This window comes from Oncorhynchus mykiss, chromosome 27, assembly GCF_013265735.2.
Source record: "Oncorhynchus mykiss isolate Arlee chromosome 27, USDA_OmykA_1.1, whole genome shotgun sequence".
Lineage (NCBI taxonomy): Eukaryota > Metazoa > Chordata > Actinopteri > Salmoniformes > Salmonidae > Oncorhynchus > Oncorhynchus mykiss.
In genome coordinates this window covers 27318319-27336791 of record NC_048591.1, presented here as the reverse complement: position 1 = coordinate 27336791, position 18473 = coordinate 27318319, and the positions used below count along the sequence as shown (strand labels likewise).

The 18473-nt window shown below is 42.2% G+C and overlaps 2 protein-coding genes across 5 annotated transcripts in view; both read left to right on the top strand.

Annotated features, from left to right (window-relative positions):
• LOC110507885 (kinase suppressor of Ras 1) overlaps positions 1 to 3690 on the top strand; it is a 71279-nt gene extending 67589 nt beyond the window's left edge. For all 4 annotated transcript variants that reach the window (XM_036965147.1, XM_021588271.2, XM_036965148.1 and 1 more), the window contains 6 exons: positions 151 to 247; positions 344 to 483; positions 625 to 756; positions 994 to 1129; positions 1833 to 1966; positions 2894 to 3690. In XM_036965147.1, coding sequence (XP_036821042.1) covers positions 151 to 247; positions 344 to 483; positions 625 to 756; positions 994 to 1129; positions 1833 to 1966; positions 2894 to 2972 — 718 coding nt within the window. In that variant the 3' untranslated portion in view covers positions 2973 to 3690. The remainder of the gene's footprint in view (positions 1 to 150; positions 248 to 343; positions 484 to 624; positions 757 to 993; positions 1130 to 1832; positions 1967 to 2893) is intronic.
• Positions 3691 to 6326: 2636 nt separating this feature from the next.
• On the top strand, positions 6327 to 17801 carry LOC100135795 (galectin like protein). Its single transcript, NM_001124191.1, is given in 8 exon segments — positions 6327 to 6430; positions 6914 to 7002; positions 7197 to 7404; positions 8270 to 8389; positions 8474 to 8653; positions 16358 to 16446; positions 16764 to 16920; positions 17211 to 17801. Coding segments are annotated over 8 exon segments (1026 nt in total). The 5' UTR covers positions 6327 to 6394; the 3' UTR covers positions 17358 to 17801.
• The last annotated feature ends 672 nt before the right edge of the window (positions 17802 to 18473 follow it).

Below are 18473 nucleotides of genomic sequence, written 5' to 3'. Positions count from 1 at the left end.
AAGCTGGAACCCTTGAATCAATCTATGAGAAGTATTACATGTGTATTGGTTTAACAAATGAGGAAACCAGAAAAGGATTTGTTTTGAGAAACGAGATGATCCAGTTATCACTCCCTTTCCCCCCTGACATTTCCTCTTCTTTTCTCTCAGTTTCTGCAAAGGTCGGACACTATTCTCAGTTGTAAGAGATGCCAAGAACACACTAGACCTCAACAAGACAAGGCAGATTGCTCAGGAAATTGTTAAGGTGTGGTTTACTCAACTTCTCTTTAATTGTAAGTACATTGTAAGCAGCCTACTCTTCCTTTCACTGAAAGTAACTAAACTCTGACCTCTTCCTCAGGGTATGGGCTACCTTCATGCTAAAGGAATCGTTCACAAGGACCTTAAGTCCAAGAATGTGTTCTATGACACAAACAAAGTGGTAATCACAGACTTTGGTCTTTTTGGAATGTCCGGAGTGGTACAAGAGTACCACAAGAGGTAAGCAAAAAAACACTGTAAAAAGTTGAACACTCTGAGAAGCATACTTCTATACCTTTTGAGTCCAGTTGAAAGATCAATGTGTACGTTTCTCCATCTGTGGGTATCTGTTTGTGTGTCTGGGTCTGTGTGTCTGTCCAGGCGAGAGAACGAACTAAGGCTCCCTCATGGCTGGATCTACTACCTGGCCCCTGAGATCGTCCGCAGGATGGGTACTGGGAACCATGAGGACCGCCTGCCTTTCTCCAACGCTGCAGACGTCTACGCCTTTGGGTGCACACCATTTCCGGCCGTCTTATATCCTGCCATAATAATAATACTGCATTTACTTAAATATAGGACATCTGAATGCTTTTAGAAAATGTAGCTCAAAACAAACAACACTGGATTTTTGGGGGATATATTCATAAATCAGTTGAAATGTGGCTCCCCATGAAATGAATGTGTGTATGCTGTTTGTATACAGGGTTAAGACTGAGGGGCTAACCATACAGTATATTTCACCCCCAGCACCATTTGGTACGAGCTGCAGGCCCGTGGCTGGCCACTCACCAACCAGCCAGCAGAGGCCACCATCTGGCAGGTGGGCAGCGGAGAGGGCATCAAGAAGGTCCTGGCAAAGGTCAGCCTGGGCAAGGAGGTCACGGTAAGGTCAAAGAGCAGTTTGTGACAGTGTGATGTCCTCTGGGAAGCTTAGTGTACTGTATTGACATGATAATAAACCAAAAAATATTATTCTCAGTGTGCGAGTGATATCATTAAAACAGACTGACATCGGACTACCAGAGCCAAAACCTTTGAATGGGTTATCAAATAAAATAAAATAAAATGTTATTGGTCACATACACATGCAGCAGATGTTAATGAGAGTGTGGTGAAATGCTTGTGCATCTAGTTCTGACAGTGCAGTAATATCTAACAAGTAATCTAACAATTCCCCAACAACTACCTAATACACACATATCTAAAGGGGTGAATGAGAATATGTACATATAAGTATATGGATGAGTGATGTTCGAGTGGCATAGGCAAGGTACAGTGGATGGTTTAAAATACAGTATATACATGTAATGTAAGATATGTAAACATTATTAAAGTGGCATTATTTGAAGTGGCATTGCGTAAGTGTCTAGTGATCCATTTATTAAAGTGCAGTGATTGGGTCTCAATGTAGGCAGCAGCCTCTCTGAGTTAGTGATTGCTGTTTAGCAATCTGATGGCCTTGAGCTGTTTTTCAATCTCTCGGTCCCAGCTATACATCTACGTTGTGTGTATAGTTATAATGATGGATGTAGGATGAGATAAATACCCCCCCCCCCCCCCCCCCCCCCCCCCCCCCTGTACTGTAGGAGATACTGTCTGCCTGTTGGTCCTTCAAGCCAAAAGAGCGTCCCTCCTTCACCCAGCTGACTGACATGCTGGAGAAGCTGCCGAAGCTCAACCGCAGGCTCTCCCACCCAGGACACTTCTGGAAGTCAGCCGAGTATGTATCCTAAAGACCAGAATCCCATTTGAGATATACTGTATATACACTCTGTATATATTTAAAATACTTCTCCTATGTCTATGGGGATGCCACTCCTGATGGCGTTGGGTTCCCTCATGGCTCACAATGTACCTGTTGATCCCTCTCCCTCCAGTGATGTCACATTGGATGGAGCCGGGAGAACATGGGGTGTTTGTATGAGTGTGTGAATAAGAATGTGTTTATGGTGGAGAGGTGTAGCCCTCCGATACACCTGGGCCTACTGTATGTTTTTTTTTTTGTAAGCCCTCTGATTTAAATAACTAAAAAGGATGACTGTGATAGAAATCACCAGCTTTATATAGTTGTCTTCAATAGGGAATTTTTGCTAAAAGATAGAAATTTGATCATTTTTAAGTAAACGTTGAACAGGACAAAAGGTGAAATAACCTGTTGAAACGGTTTGGTTTGACTGTTCATTTCAGAGCTGATTGTTTTGATTCCCTAAATCTGTCCATGTTTTAAAGAGTGTATTTTATAATAGCACCACCCCCTACCCCTCTCCCTGTCTCTATGCTGTCCATCTCTGTGGGCAGTGATTGGAGGCTTGAGTGTCCCACCTCTCCTGTGTCCCCCTTTCTGTGAATATTTGTCATACCTCTCTCTCTTGACATCTCTGTCTGGGTCTCCCTCCCTCTCTGGGCGCTGCTGCTCTCTCCTGGATGACCACTGACTGACTCCACCTGTTCCTGCTCCACTTCACCCTCCCTGTCTCCCTTGGACCCCTCCTCCTTCTCCACCTCCTCTTTACTGCCAACCCCCTCAAACCCCCTTCCCAAATCATTTTTTTCCTCCTCCGTGAACATCTTCTCCTATTGAATCTTCTCTCCTCCACTCCTCTCCTTGATCTATCCCATCCTACTTTCTTCTTCTCTCTGTGTGAAGGCCCTGGGTTCATCATCATTGCCTGCGGGACCACTGCAGTAAGGGCCTGCAGTCTCGCTGCCCCTACATATACAAATAACACATCTCTCAGTGGCAACTTGTGCTTATCAATTATAAGGAATAGCCTGTTTGGTATTAGATTCAGAGGAATTCAGAGGAATGGATGACCCTGCATAATGACATCAACTGGTATTGCAGCCAATAGAGTAACCAATATATAGAGTAATGTATCTTTGTCAACTTGCTAAATGTACCATAATGCACTGCCTGGGTTGTTTGTTAGTTTGTTGTTCTTTGCCTAACTGCAGTTCATGTATTGACATTTTGGTACTAGTAGTGGCTAATGCAAACGGTCTAGTCTAACCGTTTGCTTTCTTTAAAGTTTCCTCTCTCTCTCTCTCGTTCGCTCTGTACTCTCTCTCGCACTACCTCTCTTCTCTCTCTCACCCTACAACTTAGGTTCTAGCCTTCAGTATGCAAGAGGAAGTAATACTATGAGGTTTAATGTCAAATGTTGATTTGCCTCTTGTGCACTCTTTGTGTGCCTGTGTCAGCATGCCCTGTATGTGTGTGTATATAGGGACATGTGTGCATGCTTGTTTGGTTGGTAGCTGAATGTAATGTCCTGGACATCCAGAGGTTAACCCTGTGAAAGACTGTAGTGATTGAACGTTAGCAGTGATAACAAAACAAAGATAAATGTATCCAATCTATATAAATAAATATATATATATATATACAGTGCCTTGCGAAAGTATTCGGCCCCCTTGAACTTTGCGACCTTTTGCCACATTTCAGGCTTCAAACATAAAGATATAAAACTGTATTTTTTTTGTGAAGAATCAACAAGTGGGACACAATCATGAAGTGGAACGACATTTATTGGATATTTCAAACTTTTTTAACAAATCAAAAACTGAAGAATTGGGCGTGCAAAATTATTCAGCCCCCTTAAGTTAATACTTTGTAGCTGCGATTACAGCTGTAAGTCGCTTGGGGTATGTCTATCAGTTTTGCACATTGAGAGACTGACATTTTTTCCCCATTCATCATTGTCTTGTTGGAAGACAAATCTCCGTCCCAGTCTCAGGTCTTCTTCCAGAATGGTCCTGTATTTGGCTCCATCCATCTTCCGATCAATTTTAACCATCTTCCCTGTCCCTGCTGAAGAAAAGCAGGCCCAAACCATGATGCTGCCACCACCATGTTTGACAGTGGAGATGGTGTGTTCAGGGTGATGAGCTGTGTTGCTTTTACGCCAAACATAACGTTTTGCATTGTTGCCAAAAAGTTCAATTTTGGTTTCATCTGACCAGAGCACCTTCTTCCACATGTTTGGTGTGTCTCCCAGGTGGCTTGTGGCAAACTTTAAACAACACTTTTTATGGATATCTTTAAGAAATGGCTTTCTTCTTGCCACTCTTCCATAAAGGCCAGATTTGTGCAATATACGACTGATTGTTGTCCTATGGACAGAGTCTCCCACCTCAGCTGTAGATCTCTGCAGTTCATCCAGAGTGATCATGGGCCTCTTGGCTGCATCTCTGATCAGTCTTCTCCTTGAATGAGCAGAAAGTTTAGAGGGACGGCCAGGTCTTGGTAGATTTGCAGTGGTCTGATACTCCTTCCATTTCAATATTATCGCTTGCACAGTGCTCCTTGGGATGTTTAAAGCTTGGGAAATCTTTTTGTATCCAAATCCGGCTTTAAACTTCTTCACAACAGTATCTCGGACCTGCCTGGTGTGTTCCTTGTTCTTCATGATGCTCTCTGCGCTTTTAACGGACCTCTGAGACTATCACAGTGCAGGTGCATTTATACGGAGACTTGATTACACACAGGTGGATTGTATTTATCATCATTAGTCATTTAGGTCAACATTGGATCATTCAGAGATCCTCACTGAACTTCTGGAGAGAGTTTGCTGCACTGAAAGTAAAGGGGCTGAATAATTTTGCACACCCAATTTTTCAGTTTTTGATTTGTTAAAAAAGTTTTAAATATCCAATAAATGTCGTTCCACTTCATGATTGTCTCCCACTTGTTGTTGATTCTTCACAAAAAAATACAGTTTTATATCTTTATGTTTGAAGCCTGAAATGTGGCAAAAGGTCGCAAAGTTCAAGGGGGCCGAATACTTTCCCAAGGCACTGTATAGAATTGTTTTATTTAATGTACAGAACATTTATTTTATTATGTGTACAAAGTCTTTATATTACATTGCATGTTACATTATAGGTACTTCACATCTAATTATGTAGAGCTTTAAAAACCTTTTTTTCCCTCACAACACTGTGTAAACAAATTGTACATTACTTAAAGATGGGTTGGTGTTTTTTATGTCATAAGAATGTGTATTTTTGTACAGATTGTGGCTACACTCTGAAAGAGTTTCTGGTTTCCTCAGTGAAATATGATAAAACTAAACTCAAGTAATTTGGTTCTGTGTCTTGTTTTGGAATGCTTACAACAGTTTGAATGTATGGTCAGATCGATTAAAAAGAGTATCACTTTACATTAAGGATTTAAGCAGCTAAATTACAAGCACACAATTCCCAATAGACACCATTTTATACAGTTGATTTATTTCCCAAGTGTTTGGTTTGATTTAAAGGGGCAATCCGGGATTCAAAACTTTGACCTGAAATATGGGTGCCACTGACTCACCAGTTCCCAGAAGAGAGGATGATTTAGAGAACAGACATTTTCATGATGACCAACTATAACTATGGTGGTCTTCTGGTGGTCTCAATACACTTCTGCTACTGATATGCAGGATTACATCAAGTGTGTCATGGAGTATACAGTATGTGCAAAATGTCAGTACAAACGTAGTACATGGTTATTTCTCTTCTAGAACATTTTGAAACAAATACAATGAATGAATGTGTGTATTTGTGGCATTATTACTAAAACACAAATTAGAAATATCCTCACCGAATCCAGGAGAGACAAATGGAAGTGTCTAAAGGACAGTGGTAGCCTACAATTAGTTGTCTTGGGTTGAAGTGACAATCGGGCAATTCGGTTATGGAATTAGAAATTAAAAAGGTGCCATTGTTATTACATTATACATGTGATGTTAGCATGCGTCTGTGTGTGTGCATGGAGACACACTGACCTCTATACACAGCAAACTCTGTCCAATTCTGAATCAACTTCCTGACAACATCACCTGACTGAGTTATTGCAGGGTAACGATTGAAAAAGCATAACAATCTATCGCCCTCATCGTCTCTTGACTAGGCCTACCGATTAGGGCAAGACCGATATTTCGCAACAGCAGAATATTTCGACAAAGGTATTAGTTTAGGGGAAAAAACAATGTAAGGGAATTGTAAACTGGGCCTCATTGTTACTTACTTCCTCCTCCCACCCCTTCAATGCACGAAAAAACGAAACTACACATTTCTGAAACTACACATATAGTTGGTTCTCGTACTGAGAAGAGAGTGTTGAGCAACTGAGAAGACGTTTCGATTTACAGTGAGATTTGGAGAAATGGCATTTTACAACCAGGAACCTTTTTATAATCCGGTACGTTTATTACAACCATTTGTTATGTGATTTATTGTGTTGTGTATTTAAAATGTAGATGTTCTTAATGTTTAACTTCGGGAGAGTTATGCGTGTGCTTACTGTCAAATCTGGTAATCAAAATGCGCTTCCAATCCGCTTCTCAGTAATATACTGTACATTATTTTCCCAGTTAGTCTGCTTTTTTTCAGTTTACAGATTTAATTCTAAAATCAAAATATGCATAGCTAGACATTCATAGTATCAATTCATGCTATGCTATTGTGCAAATTTAACATGTATGCTATTAGGCTACAGTGAATGTCTCGCGTATTCCGTTATGTAGACCTATTGTAGGCCTATTAAAAATGATCACACAAGCAGTAATAGTGGATGTAGTAAAGAGGAGAGTCAATGGCCTCTAGCCTACATAATAGTTTTCATTTCATTTATCCATTCTTATTCAATTGAGCTTGTCATTAATGATTCTGTTTATTGTCCCAGAGTCTCCCTTTCACCGGCTCAATCCAAGGTGGGCTTCAGGAGGGGAAGACCATCACTATCACTGGGAGAGTTCACCATGGGGCAGACAGGTGGGTCACCACTCACCGATATAAGCTTTGATAATACATTTCCTTATAAGTGGTCTTCGAGAGAGTCCGTGGGTGCGTTCCAGTCCAGATAATACCTCGTACACATTTTTAGCTCAGATTATAACTTGTTCCGAGAACTGTTTATCATATCCGGAAGCACATGATCTCTCTCGGTCTCACTTTCTCTTTCTCAGGTTCCATGTGAATTTGCAGTGTGGTTCTAGGGCAGGGGCAGACATTGCCCTTCACTTCAATCCACGCTATGACAGTCACCCTGGATATGTGGTGACCAACACCTTGCAGCAATCCAAATGGGGGACAGAGGAGCGGAAGCAGCATTCCCCCTTCCAACGTGGCTCCAGCTTCAGCCTCGAGATAACTGTCCAGAGGGACTTCTTCCAGGTCACCCAAATCCTCCGCTACTATAGCAAATGGAAGATACAGATGTAGGATCTTAATTTGAGCCAGTTTGTTACAGCAGGAAAATAATCCTGTGTTTGTTAATGTTAATTATTATATGGATTATAATGAATGGGGTTTATACATTTTTTGTTTTAAAGGGGAAATTACAAATGTTAGATGCCTCTTTAAACCTTGAATACACAAAAGGTTAGCATTTCCTGTTGGTCAGAAAAGTCTCATCAACAAAAGAGTGATCAAATTAAGAACCTACATCTGTACATTCTGACTACACAACAACCTTTTCAGTCTGTCATTGTAAAATATATAATTTCCTGTTTTATATAAATGACTGTAAAATATTATGCTTACAGAGCTCCCACATGATTTCAATGAAGTCAGTGACTCAATATTTTTTATTTTGTATTTAACCTTTATTTAACTAGGCAAGTCAATTAAGAACAAATTCTTATTTAGAATGACGGCCTACCCCGGCCAAACCCTAACCCGGACGATGCGCCGCCCTATGGGACTCCCAATCACGGCCGGTTGTGATACACCCTGGAACCGAACAGGGGTCTGTAGTGACGCCTCTAGCACTGAGATGCAGTGCCTTTGACGGCTGCGCCACTCGGAAACCCATGGTGTTTCACTCTTGTTTTCTTGAAATGATATGTTATGTATTCTATTTGTATTCTATTTTACAGTGTGACTCAATTTATTCTAGTCTGTTTAGGAGATAAAATGGATTTCAATTCATGGGTTGGAAAATAACTTGAATAGTTGTGAGTGAAACCTGTTCTCTCACTCACTGTCCTCAGGTCCATAATGACTCTGCTCATGGTCGTTCTCTGTTCTCTGTCTTCAGTTGAAAGTGAATGGGAACCATTTCATGACCTTCAAGCACCGAATCCCGTTTTACTCAGTGGACACCATCTCAGCCGATGGGAAAGTGGAGTTGACCTCCATCGTCTTCCAGAACCCTGCGGTGAGTAGTACCTAACATATTAATTAGATGGACAGAGATTTTGAAGACAGTTCAACTGATTTAAAGTGATTTCATGTCCTTCAGCCCACCATTCCTGCACAGCCAGGATTTCCGGCACAACCTGGATTCCCTTCTTATCCGGGATTTCCGGCCCAACCAGGATTCCCTTCTTATCCGGGATTTCCGGCACAACCAGGATTCCCTTCTTGTCCGGGATTTCCGGGACAACCAGGATTCCCTTATCCAGGATTTCCCGCACAACCAGTGAGTTAATCTGGGTCTGAATCAATAATGATCATTTATTGGCCATTTATTGGCCAACCATGAGTTATTGGACTCATAAAAAATAATAATCCCGATTTGTGATTTGTATTCCTTTCACTGTCTTTCAGAGTCTCTAGATTTGAGTTATCTTTCAGTCAACTGGGTTAGACATCTCACTATGGGACATCCTTATTTTGTGGGTCATTGGTGGAAGCATTATTTAAATCACGCCTAACAGCCTAATCAGAGTCACTCCTAACAGGCCAATCAGAGCTTTGTGGGTGTACGACCCGAGTGTCTTTATAACACCCTGCACTGCTCTGGTTTCCTCATTCTTCGTGTCTGCATGAGTCTATTTGGTTACTATCTGGTTACTAGCCTTAAAGCAGCTTCATTCAGAAAACTAGCTCTCAACTTAACTGTTCCTTTTGGTGTGGGTTACCACCCCAACACAAAGCGTTAAATGGCTTATTTTCAGGAATTCTGCTAACTTCATCTTCACTTAATAACAGAGTGAAGTTACCTCAGTTAGCTTGTTAGCAGTGTTTTTTGTTGTTGTCTAGCTACAGTAGACCTGTTGACTGGCCTACACACAATTTGCGTTGTTAGCTACTTAGCTCCACTGCTTTAACATCTCACTAATAGCAGGTTCCCACAAATTTTAGCTAGTCCCATCGCAATTGTAGCTAGTTACCTTCACACAGGATATATCTAAGGTTCGCCTTTGAGTACATAGCCTACGAATATTCCACCTTACCATTCGATTTGTCCCTTGCCCCACCGATGGACACTCTGGCTCAGGCAGTGGAGCACACAGCCTAGCTGTTGTTGCACATGCTCGCTCTAGGCTTCAGGATGAATCGTGCCAAAAGCTTGCTCTTACCGATCCAGCAAAAAATATTTTGATGGCTTTTCGCCACTGCCTCTGTGTTTTACTCGGCAACATCAGTCACATACTGGATGTGCCTGATTGTGGCAGTTCTGCTTGGTCTCCTCCTCATGAGAGGAGTTGTGTTTTTGGCATCATTAAAAGTGAAGACTTATTTTATCAAATCAATTCTCTGTAATTATTAATACGTGATTAAACTAATCATGCAAATGTAATTAACTAGGAAGTCGGGGCAGCAAGATAAATCTTCAGATTACAAAGTTATAATTTTCCTAATATAACTCTTCAGATGTTTTAATATCTGATCAATTAGTCTTCTAATTAATGAATTATTCTTTACCTCACATTAGTCTCATTCCAAACGTCGTAAATTGTTGGTTATCTGCACGAACACAGCCTTTATTATGAATCATCTATACACCAATTGTCTTAATCATTTATTTACTAACTAACTAAATAATCACAGAAATGCATAAACAAACAACAGTAGATATGGTTACTAACAAAGGATAGGGAAGATTCCCTAGTGGGCTAAGCCGATATGACGGCTTGGTGGACAAAGGGAAATGGGTGTGGACTGAGAACAGGCGGGAAAGACAAATGGAAACACAACACAGTTGATAATTATATGAATTGAAATGCTAATCCTTTGCACATGAACGCTCACTCATTCGGGAATAATTGCAATCAATATATATTTACGCCTAGTGTGTTGTGATTTCTGTTGGAATCGTCCGTCTGCGGAGAATCATTTCATCATCGTCTCTCTGCTTTGCTGAAGATCTTTCGTGGTTATGGTTAGAATGGATACTTCAGAGTACCATTCAGAAAGGTTTTCATAGAATAGATGTTTCGTTGGTTGTCTGTCTTCGCATCCCGGGTTGACATAATTTCTAGCTGCAGACTAGTAATTAGCATCTAAGATTTGCTCTTATTCTGTAGGGATCGATAGTCTCAGAGTTTAACAATTTCCAGCCATGTAGCCAATGCTCCACGTGGTATGGTTAGGAATTCAATAACAATTCGCATTCACAGCTCATTCTGTGGGTTTGCTTAGTCTCAACTCAAACCTTTCCACCCTCAGTGTCCACCGTGGTACGCGTGGTCTGAAGAGGATTTCCTCAGGAGGGTTTTTTATTTGTAACAATAGAAAAGGAGGTTCTATGACGCCAGATCACGTCTGTGCTCACGGGGACGGGCCAATGACTTAGTTAAACTTGAAAGGGAATATAGTTCGCTCACATTAAAGGTTTACCATCACATTACATCATTCCACAAACAGTTTCATCTTTATTTGTTAATTTTATACAAGAATTAGATTCAAACCCCATAATTGAGATATGTACACATTCAGATATTTAGTTATGGTGTTTCCTGTCCTCTTTGAGGTCACCAAATGAAACACACTCGTCATACCCGTCCCTTAAGTGTCAGAGAGAGAGAGAGAGAAGTCCGGTTGGTGATTGCCGTTGCGGTCCCCCTCTAGTGGATTACCTTGGTAGGTTTCCTGGAAGCTGCAAAGTACCACAAGGATGGGCAGGGGATGCCCATCCCGTTCCGGACCCGTCGTCTGGTCACCCAGACTGGAAGATCTCTGGGCAGTAACTTAGGCAGATGTTAACAACGCACGCACACATACTCACAAAATATGTATAATTACATTCATTCCCCAATGAACGGCATTGTGGCACTCATACCCTGACTACACCGCTCGCGTCCCGTGCGTTGCAAAATAAATTTAGAAATCTATGTTATTCAGTTGCACTCAACGAGCGTCTGTGTTGCCAAGGGCTAAAATAGAAGTCCTTTCTATTTCTGACGCAGATCGCGCTGCAGGTCCTGCCTTTCCCATCTCCTCATTGGTTTAAACAAGCAGGTACCCACGTGCCATCTCCTCATTGGTTATACCCACGTGAGTGATTGAAAGACAAACTGTGTTGCCGGTCGCCGTGGTAATACTATGAACGTTTAGATGCCAATCACCATATATGTTAAAAAGCCTGGAAGGAGGAGAGATGACTAGAAACAATTCGGTTGACCGTATCATGTGTGGATTAATTGTCGGAGTAGAGGACCTTGTGCATTTCAGGTAAAATGAAACCTCAATGTTTATCTCCGAGGAAAAATTAGCTAGCAAGTGCAAGCTAACCAGGTAAATTGCCATAAATGTTTAATGCTTTTCGACCTGTCCCCAAATTAATGTAATTGGTTCAGAGTTTGCTTTGATATTTTAACCTGCGTTTTGTGATCACGTTTGGTGTAGGGGGACAAAATAAATGTATGCACGATGGCACACGCGCGCAGCTGGTTTGGGTTCCGTGTTGGTGATGGTTGTATGAGGACTTTGTTTATGGCTCTATCGCTTCCTAAGTGTCAAAGGAACTGAACCGAAAAGGAATGAAAGCATAAACAAAAGATATACAAAATATAGTGCTCACACCAAAATCATCTAATTGGACTGTATTCTATATACGTCCAATGTCCTGGCAAAATGACTCTATCATGGCATTGTCTCTAATGTCATGTCACTAGTTTTGGCAGTCTACAGGGATGACCTATGGACTTCTGGGAAGAAAACTTGTGAGTACTGTAGCAGTAGAGTCAAAGGCCTCAAAGTAAATGTTTAACTTTACTAAGGCTGGTATTTTGCTCGGACCCTTAAGTGATCCTAGCATAAATCCTAATTGGATGTTCCGTTGTACATGTGCGTTTATGCTTACACAAGTGCGCATGTCAAGGGAAGGAAACCAAGTATCATGGCATATTACAACTTGCTCAGAATGAGTCTGACGTAATCAGGTAATTTTCAGGTCAATGCCTGAAGATCAGTCAGAATTGGTGTCAACTGAGTCTGTAGTGGTTTAACTACAAGTCACTGCATCTTCCACTATTATAGTGGCGATAGGTATGTGGCAATAGGTATGAAGAAGTCTATTTCATAGCTATGTTATCCACGGAGGAGCTAACCTCACAACAGAAGTACTCTTTAAGTATTGGACCAGTCGTACGTGGTGTGATCATGGTTCATGACTTTTAATAACTTTCCTCTTGAATGGAGGGTTCTATTTATTAATGGCATGTGTGTTAACCATTGTAAGTATGGAAGAGTGCTCTGGAGATTCCCTTACCCGTGTTGTACTCTGAGTGACTCCTAACTGTAACAGTATAACGTTAGTCCATCCCCTCGCCCATACCCGGGCTCGAACCAGGAACCCTCTGCACACATCAACAACTGACACCCACGAAGCATCGTTACCCATCACTCCACAAAAGCCGCGGCCCTTGCAGAGCAAGGGGAACCACTACTTCAAGGTCTCAGAGCAAGTGACGTCACCGATTGAAACGCTATTAGCGCGCACCACCGCTAACTAGCTAGCCATTTCACATCCGTTACATAACTACTATGTCGCTGTTGTCAAGGGTAATTTGATTTGTTAGGTCACTAACCTTCTTACTGATTGTAGCTGGACTAAATGTTGCTGGCATTGCTACTGGTACTCAAGGGGACCAGTTATCCTACCGATTTAATTCTGAAATATTATCCTACCGGAACACATGATTAGAGCATTTTACTAGTTGTATTGTAGTTGAACCTACACATGGCAAGGCATGACTATTTATTTTTTTGCCATTTGTTTGAGGTGGAAGTCCACTGAACTTCTACGACCAGTGTGGTACACCTCAGTAATATCTTAATGTGTTCTAAGATAATCCCCGTCTATGGGCCTGTCTGCTCCTCACTGTTCTCATAGGGGAGTTTACAACTAGATTTGTTTGATACTTCACCCCCCCCCCCCCCCCCCCCCCCCCCCCCCCCACTGGCCTCGATGAGGCTTATCATGGGTCTGGGCTGCTATTCCCCCCCTTTGTGTCTCGGGATCCCCCTACCAGCGGGTGGTGTTGGTATCCAAGGCCCAAATGAAAAGGTTGGACCATATGTAAAAGTTGTCAGCGGCTGTGTTGTTATGAGAATGGCTGTCACCTTTCAACCAAATCTCCTGGTGTTTGTGCTTCAAAACGCTCAGTGGCTGTTGAGGCCTGTCAGTCACCACCTAGTCCGCGTGTGGCAACCTCTTCAATACCTGCATACTGAGATGAGGATATCGGTCTGTGATATCGCAAAGTGTTTCACCAGTGGGAGTCATCGGGTCAGTTGCTGGACTGACGCCATTAGTGTCATTGTAAGAGGTCCCCCACAAAGTGGAAGGTGTATTATCGGAAGCAGAGTACACTCTGTGTATAAAATGTTTTCTTGCTGATGCGGCCGCAGTGCTTGCGGAAGTGTCCGAAGGGCAAGAGAAGTTAATCTCAACTACCGTATTGCACGACTGCAAGGAGGAGGGAAGTTACTCATTCACAGAGACAGGTGGCTCGAAATCATGAAAAGAATAGTCAATAAGGTTTGCTGATGGCGTGTGTTGAGATATAGATATCGTAATATGTCTTTGGATCGGATTCTGCACCAAGAGGTTTCTAAACGTATTTTTCCCAAGGGGTGCTTTTGACAGATACCCCTCGTGAATGACTGCGTTGCAGCTAGCGTTAGGGTAAGACAGTGTGGTCAGTGGAGAAGGCCCTGGGGCCTGTGACCATACATGGTTGGTTTTCCAATTCATCAGTGGGAGCAACCGATCAATCAAGTCTGCTCCATGTAGCAGGGGTTCAGATTCGAGGCTGGTAACATACACCGGGTGAACGAGTGATACATCCTGGAAGTGTAGTTTCAGCATGACTCTCAATGTGAGAGGCGAGGTAGTCTGAGTGACTCCTCAAAGTGTAGTGTCGCATCATTCCACTTTTAACCAACATTTAGTTGGTTTCAAAGCCCTTTTTAGATCATCAAACAGAGAGATGAGCGATATTGCCACACCCAAATCAATTAGCGCATGACAAGTTAAGCAGTCCTCCAGGACTGTTTCCAGGTATGGGCATTTAGATTAGTGTTTAGTGGACATATTCCCCACAAAGTGGAGTGGTCATTCGCAACAACGTGATGTGCCATTTCTGTTCAAGGTGAAAGCAGATCGACTTCTCCGATTTTTTTTCTGAGCTTGGCTTTAACAAACCATTTGAACTTTTCTTTGCAACCTTTGTATCAGAGTCTATAGACAAGCCCTGTGGGCTTGATTCTTGATCAAGCGAGCCCTGGATAGGGTTTCAAGTGAGAGTGGGAGAAATTTGAATTTGAAAATGCTTGCTATGGGTGTTAATTCCTCCGGTAATTCCCCGTCTAGTCCTTTTCTCAAATTTTTCTCGTTTTTTTTTCACGTAGTGAAACTTCTAGAGAACATTGGTCTACGTTTTGATTGTCCTCCCTTGTGCTCTGACACTTTTTGTGGGTTGGGTGCAGGAACGTAGTGAACAGGTCGATTGTAGCGGTAGTCATGTTGATGGCGACGTACTTTACAGTTATTTCGACCGCGAAGGTTATTGGAATCATGGTTTCGTGGTAGAAACTGTTGTTGTGCGTCATCTCTTAACACTCCAATACCTGATAATGCTCCCTCTGACTGGAGTGAAGCTCCTGGACAAACTTCAAAACTGAGTGGTCCGGGCTCTTAGCGTTGTGAATCTTTGATGTCTCAAAAGCTGTGCTTGCAAGCTCTCTGTTTTGTAAAATAGGCAAGCCAACGTGGCTGTAGGGCCCAAGTAGGTAATGAAGGTGGAGTACATGTTCGACAGAAACATTCCCAGCTCCTCACAAGTGGATCTAGTGCATCTACATGGACAGGACTAGGCCATTCCAGAGTTGTGACCAACTGTTTGTTTGCTTTGCCACCCCGCTCAGGGCAGGGCTTGGTCCAAACAACGCCTCTTCCATTGGGTAATGGAGGCTATCGCCAAGGCGTACAGTTATCCGGGATTGCAGTCTCCACTGCGTGTCTGGGGACATTCCGCTAGAGGAATTGCCAGTCATGGGCACTGTTCAGAGGCATCTCCGGCTAGTTGGGCTAGTCATTTCTGCACTCTCCCTGGCACACACAGTCATTGGTGCTGGAGCTGAGTAGTATGGATCAGATACATTACCATGAACCACAATAGGCTTCTCAGGAAACGGGCTTTTGGCAATCGGGGTGTTTTGCAAGTGTCCCATAGTGAGATGTTGAACCGAATTGAACCGAAGAGAAATTTGGGTTACGGTATGCAATCCTGGTTTTCTGAAGGAGATGAGGGAGACATCTCACCAGATTGTTCATCTTGCACAACTTGTTCTTAGATTGAGGAAACCAGAGCAGTGCAGGATGTTATATAGACACGAGGAGCGTACACACACAAAGCTCATATTGGCCTGTTAGGCGTGATTGAATAAGGCTTCAACCAATGACCCACAAACGAGGGCGTGTCCCATAGTGATACGTCTCCCTCATCTCCTTCACTGAACCGGGGTTACATACCGTAACCCAAAGTTTTATGCTTAGTAGTCCTGATGCTTCATAGTTCCTGTGATGGGGAATTTTAAGATCACTAAAGATCATATTTGAATAGTGTGATCTACTTCCTCTTTCTGTACACTGACTATCGTTGTGTGAGTGTAACGACCTGTCATTGTCTTTAGTCAGATTGTGACAGAGTTACACTACTATACAGTAACCTGTTTACAGGGAAATGTAGTACTGTAATCAACGTGCTGTCAAGATCCCCCTCTCCTGTTGCTTGTCACAGGCCACTCCTCCATATGTCCAGCGACCATTCTTTGTAAATTATCTTCTACTTTCTTGTACTGTAGTGTTGCTGAGCAAATTTAGTTAGTTCTATCGCATCAAAGTCTATTGGTCATAATGAGTGATTAATTCAAATCTTCCTTTTTCATCCAGGCTGTTCCATACAAGAACATGATCAATGGAGGACTCTACCCTGGACGCACCATCAACATCCAGGGAGTGGTTAACCCCAATGCCAATAGGTCTGATCCTGCCTTATTGTCTTTACAGTAAAGGAGAACAACAGTGAGAAATACACTTTCCCTGGAGTTACAATATAAAATCCTATATATATTTGAATGAAAAAAAGCATAAAAGAACAATTCTAATTCACCTCATTTCCATGGTATTGCAAGTGTGCCAATGAGCCCTTGGCTTAGGAACTTAACTTGCCTAGTTAAATAAAGGTTAACATTTATAAATAGAAAGAGGTAGGCCTACAAAACATGCTAGAGGGTGCAACAATAGCAGTTCTCCTGTCATGGTTTTCCCCCAACACTCGTTTTCCCCTTGCCTATAGGTTCCACATTAACCTACTGTTCAACTCTGGGATTGCGCTGCACTTCAACCCCCGATTTGACGAGACCCTAGTGGTACGCAACAGCAAGCTGAGAGACCAGTGGGGAAAGGAGGAGCGCTCTGGTGGAATGCCCTTCCACAGGGGCCAGGCCTTCACGGTAACTAGCCACCAGGAACCATCCACTTTTAACTAAGGCTGCCGTTACACAACGCACCTTGTATACAATCTCAGTTTCAAGGATGAATAATTATTTATTGTTTCAGCACCAAGCATACCACTTATCTTTCTGTTTAGTTAAGCCCTTTCCTGATAATGATTTCCTTTCTGGTATAGTCACTCAGAATGTGGCAGGATGTTCATTAGAGAGATGATCGACATTAAAGATGCTGGGTTGTTTCTCTCTTTATATCAGACTGAGTACTAATAAGGCTAGTTTGGTCTTTTCAGCTGTCTATTACCTGTGATGCGCAGTGCTACAAGATAGTGGTCAACGGGAATCAGACGAGCCCCTACAAACACCGCCACACCCTCCTCCAGCAGGTCAACATCCTGGAGGTGGATGGAGACCTCAGTTTGACCTCTGTGATGGTTTAGTGCTGTGGGTCACAACTGTCTTTGGTGACCTAGCCACTTGTTTCATCTGACCCAAACCATTTGTATTTTTTGATCTCTTCTTGCTATGATAAAAATGACATGAACTTTGTTTTTTTACTGCTTTCACTGCCTGTTAGATTATCTCACTTGCAAATGTATTATCAGTCAGTGCTGTGCCATCAACTTCAAGGATGAGAAATGTATTCCTGTTTGTTATAAATCACAGTAGAAAGCCATTAGAAATCATATTGATTGCTTTAGCCATCATTTTTGTAGCGCTAGACATATTCTTAAATCATTATTATTTTTTTGTGATATAATGCCAGACCTGATGTTACCTATCATGAGAAGTACCCTGAGGACATTGCCTGATAATTCCATATGTAGCCTTGTTCATCACCAGTAGTCTCTATGCTCGTTTCTATAAAAGTCTGAAGATATATATATATTTATGTGTGCTTTTAAAAATTATTTTTTTTATATTTCAAATGTGAAACATTGGAGTGAGACTGGCTTTGCCTCTAAATCAGGGCTCTCCAACCCTGTTCCTGGAGAGCTACTGTCCTGTAGGTTTTCACTCCAATCCTAATCTAACACACCTGATTCTAATAATTAGCTGGTTGATAAACTGAACCAGGTTAGTTACTGGGGTTGGAGTGAAATCCTACAGGAGGGTTGTTCACACTGCAGGCCTTAATGCTGAAATCAGTTCTATTTTTAAAATCCGTATTGGAATACTGACGGTCCAAACACCGTTCCTGGTGTAAAAACAATTTCCTATCCCGGAGCTTGAGTAAATTACATTACTAAGCTGCTCCCGAATATACTACGCCAGGACATGGACATCGATTCTATCGTAGTCCATGTGGGTTTTAATGACATTATGAAGGGCAGCTCTGAACATTTGAAACTAGATTTCAAAGAGCTGATTGACTCTCTGCTAGACACTAACAAAAGACCCATCATATCTGGCCCTGTGCCCTCTCTGAATCGTGGCATTGAACGCTTTAGCAGGATTCTTTCTCTTCACAACTGGCTACGTTAGTATTGCAGCTCAATGGGAGTAACTTTTGTTGACAATTTCAGTACCTTTTGGAAACTAAACACGTTTTATAA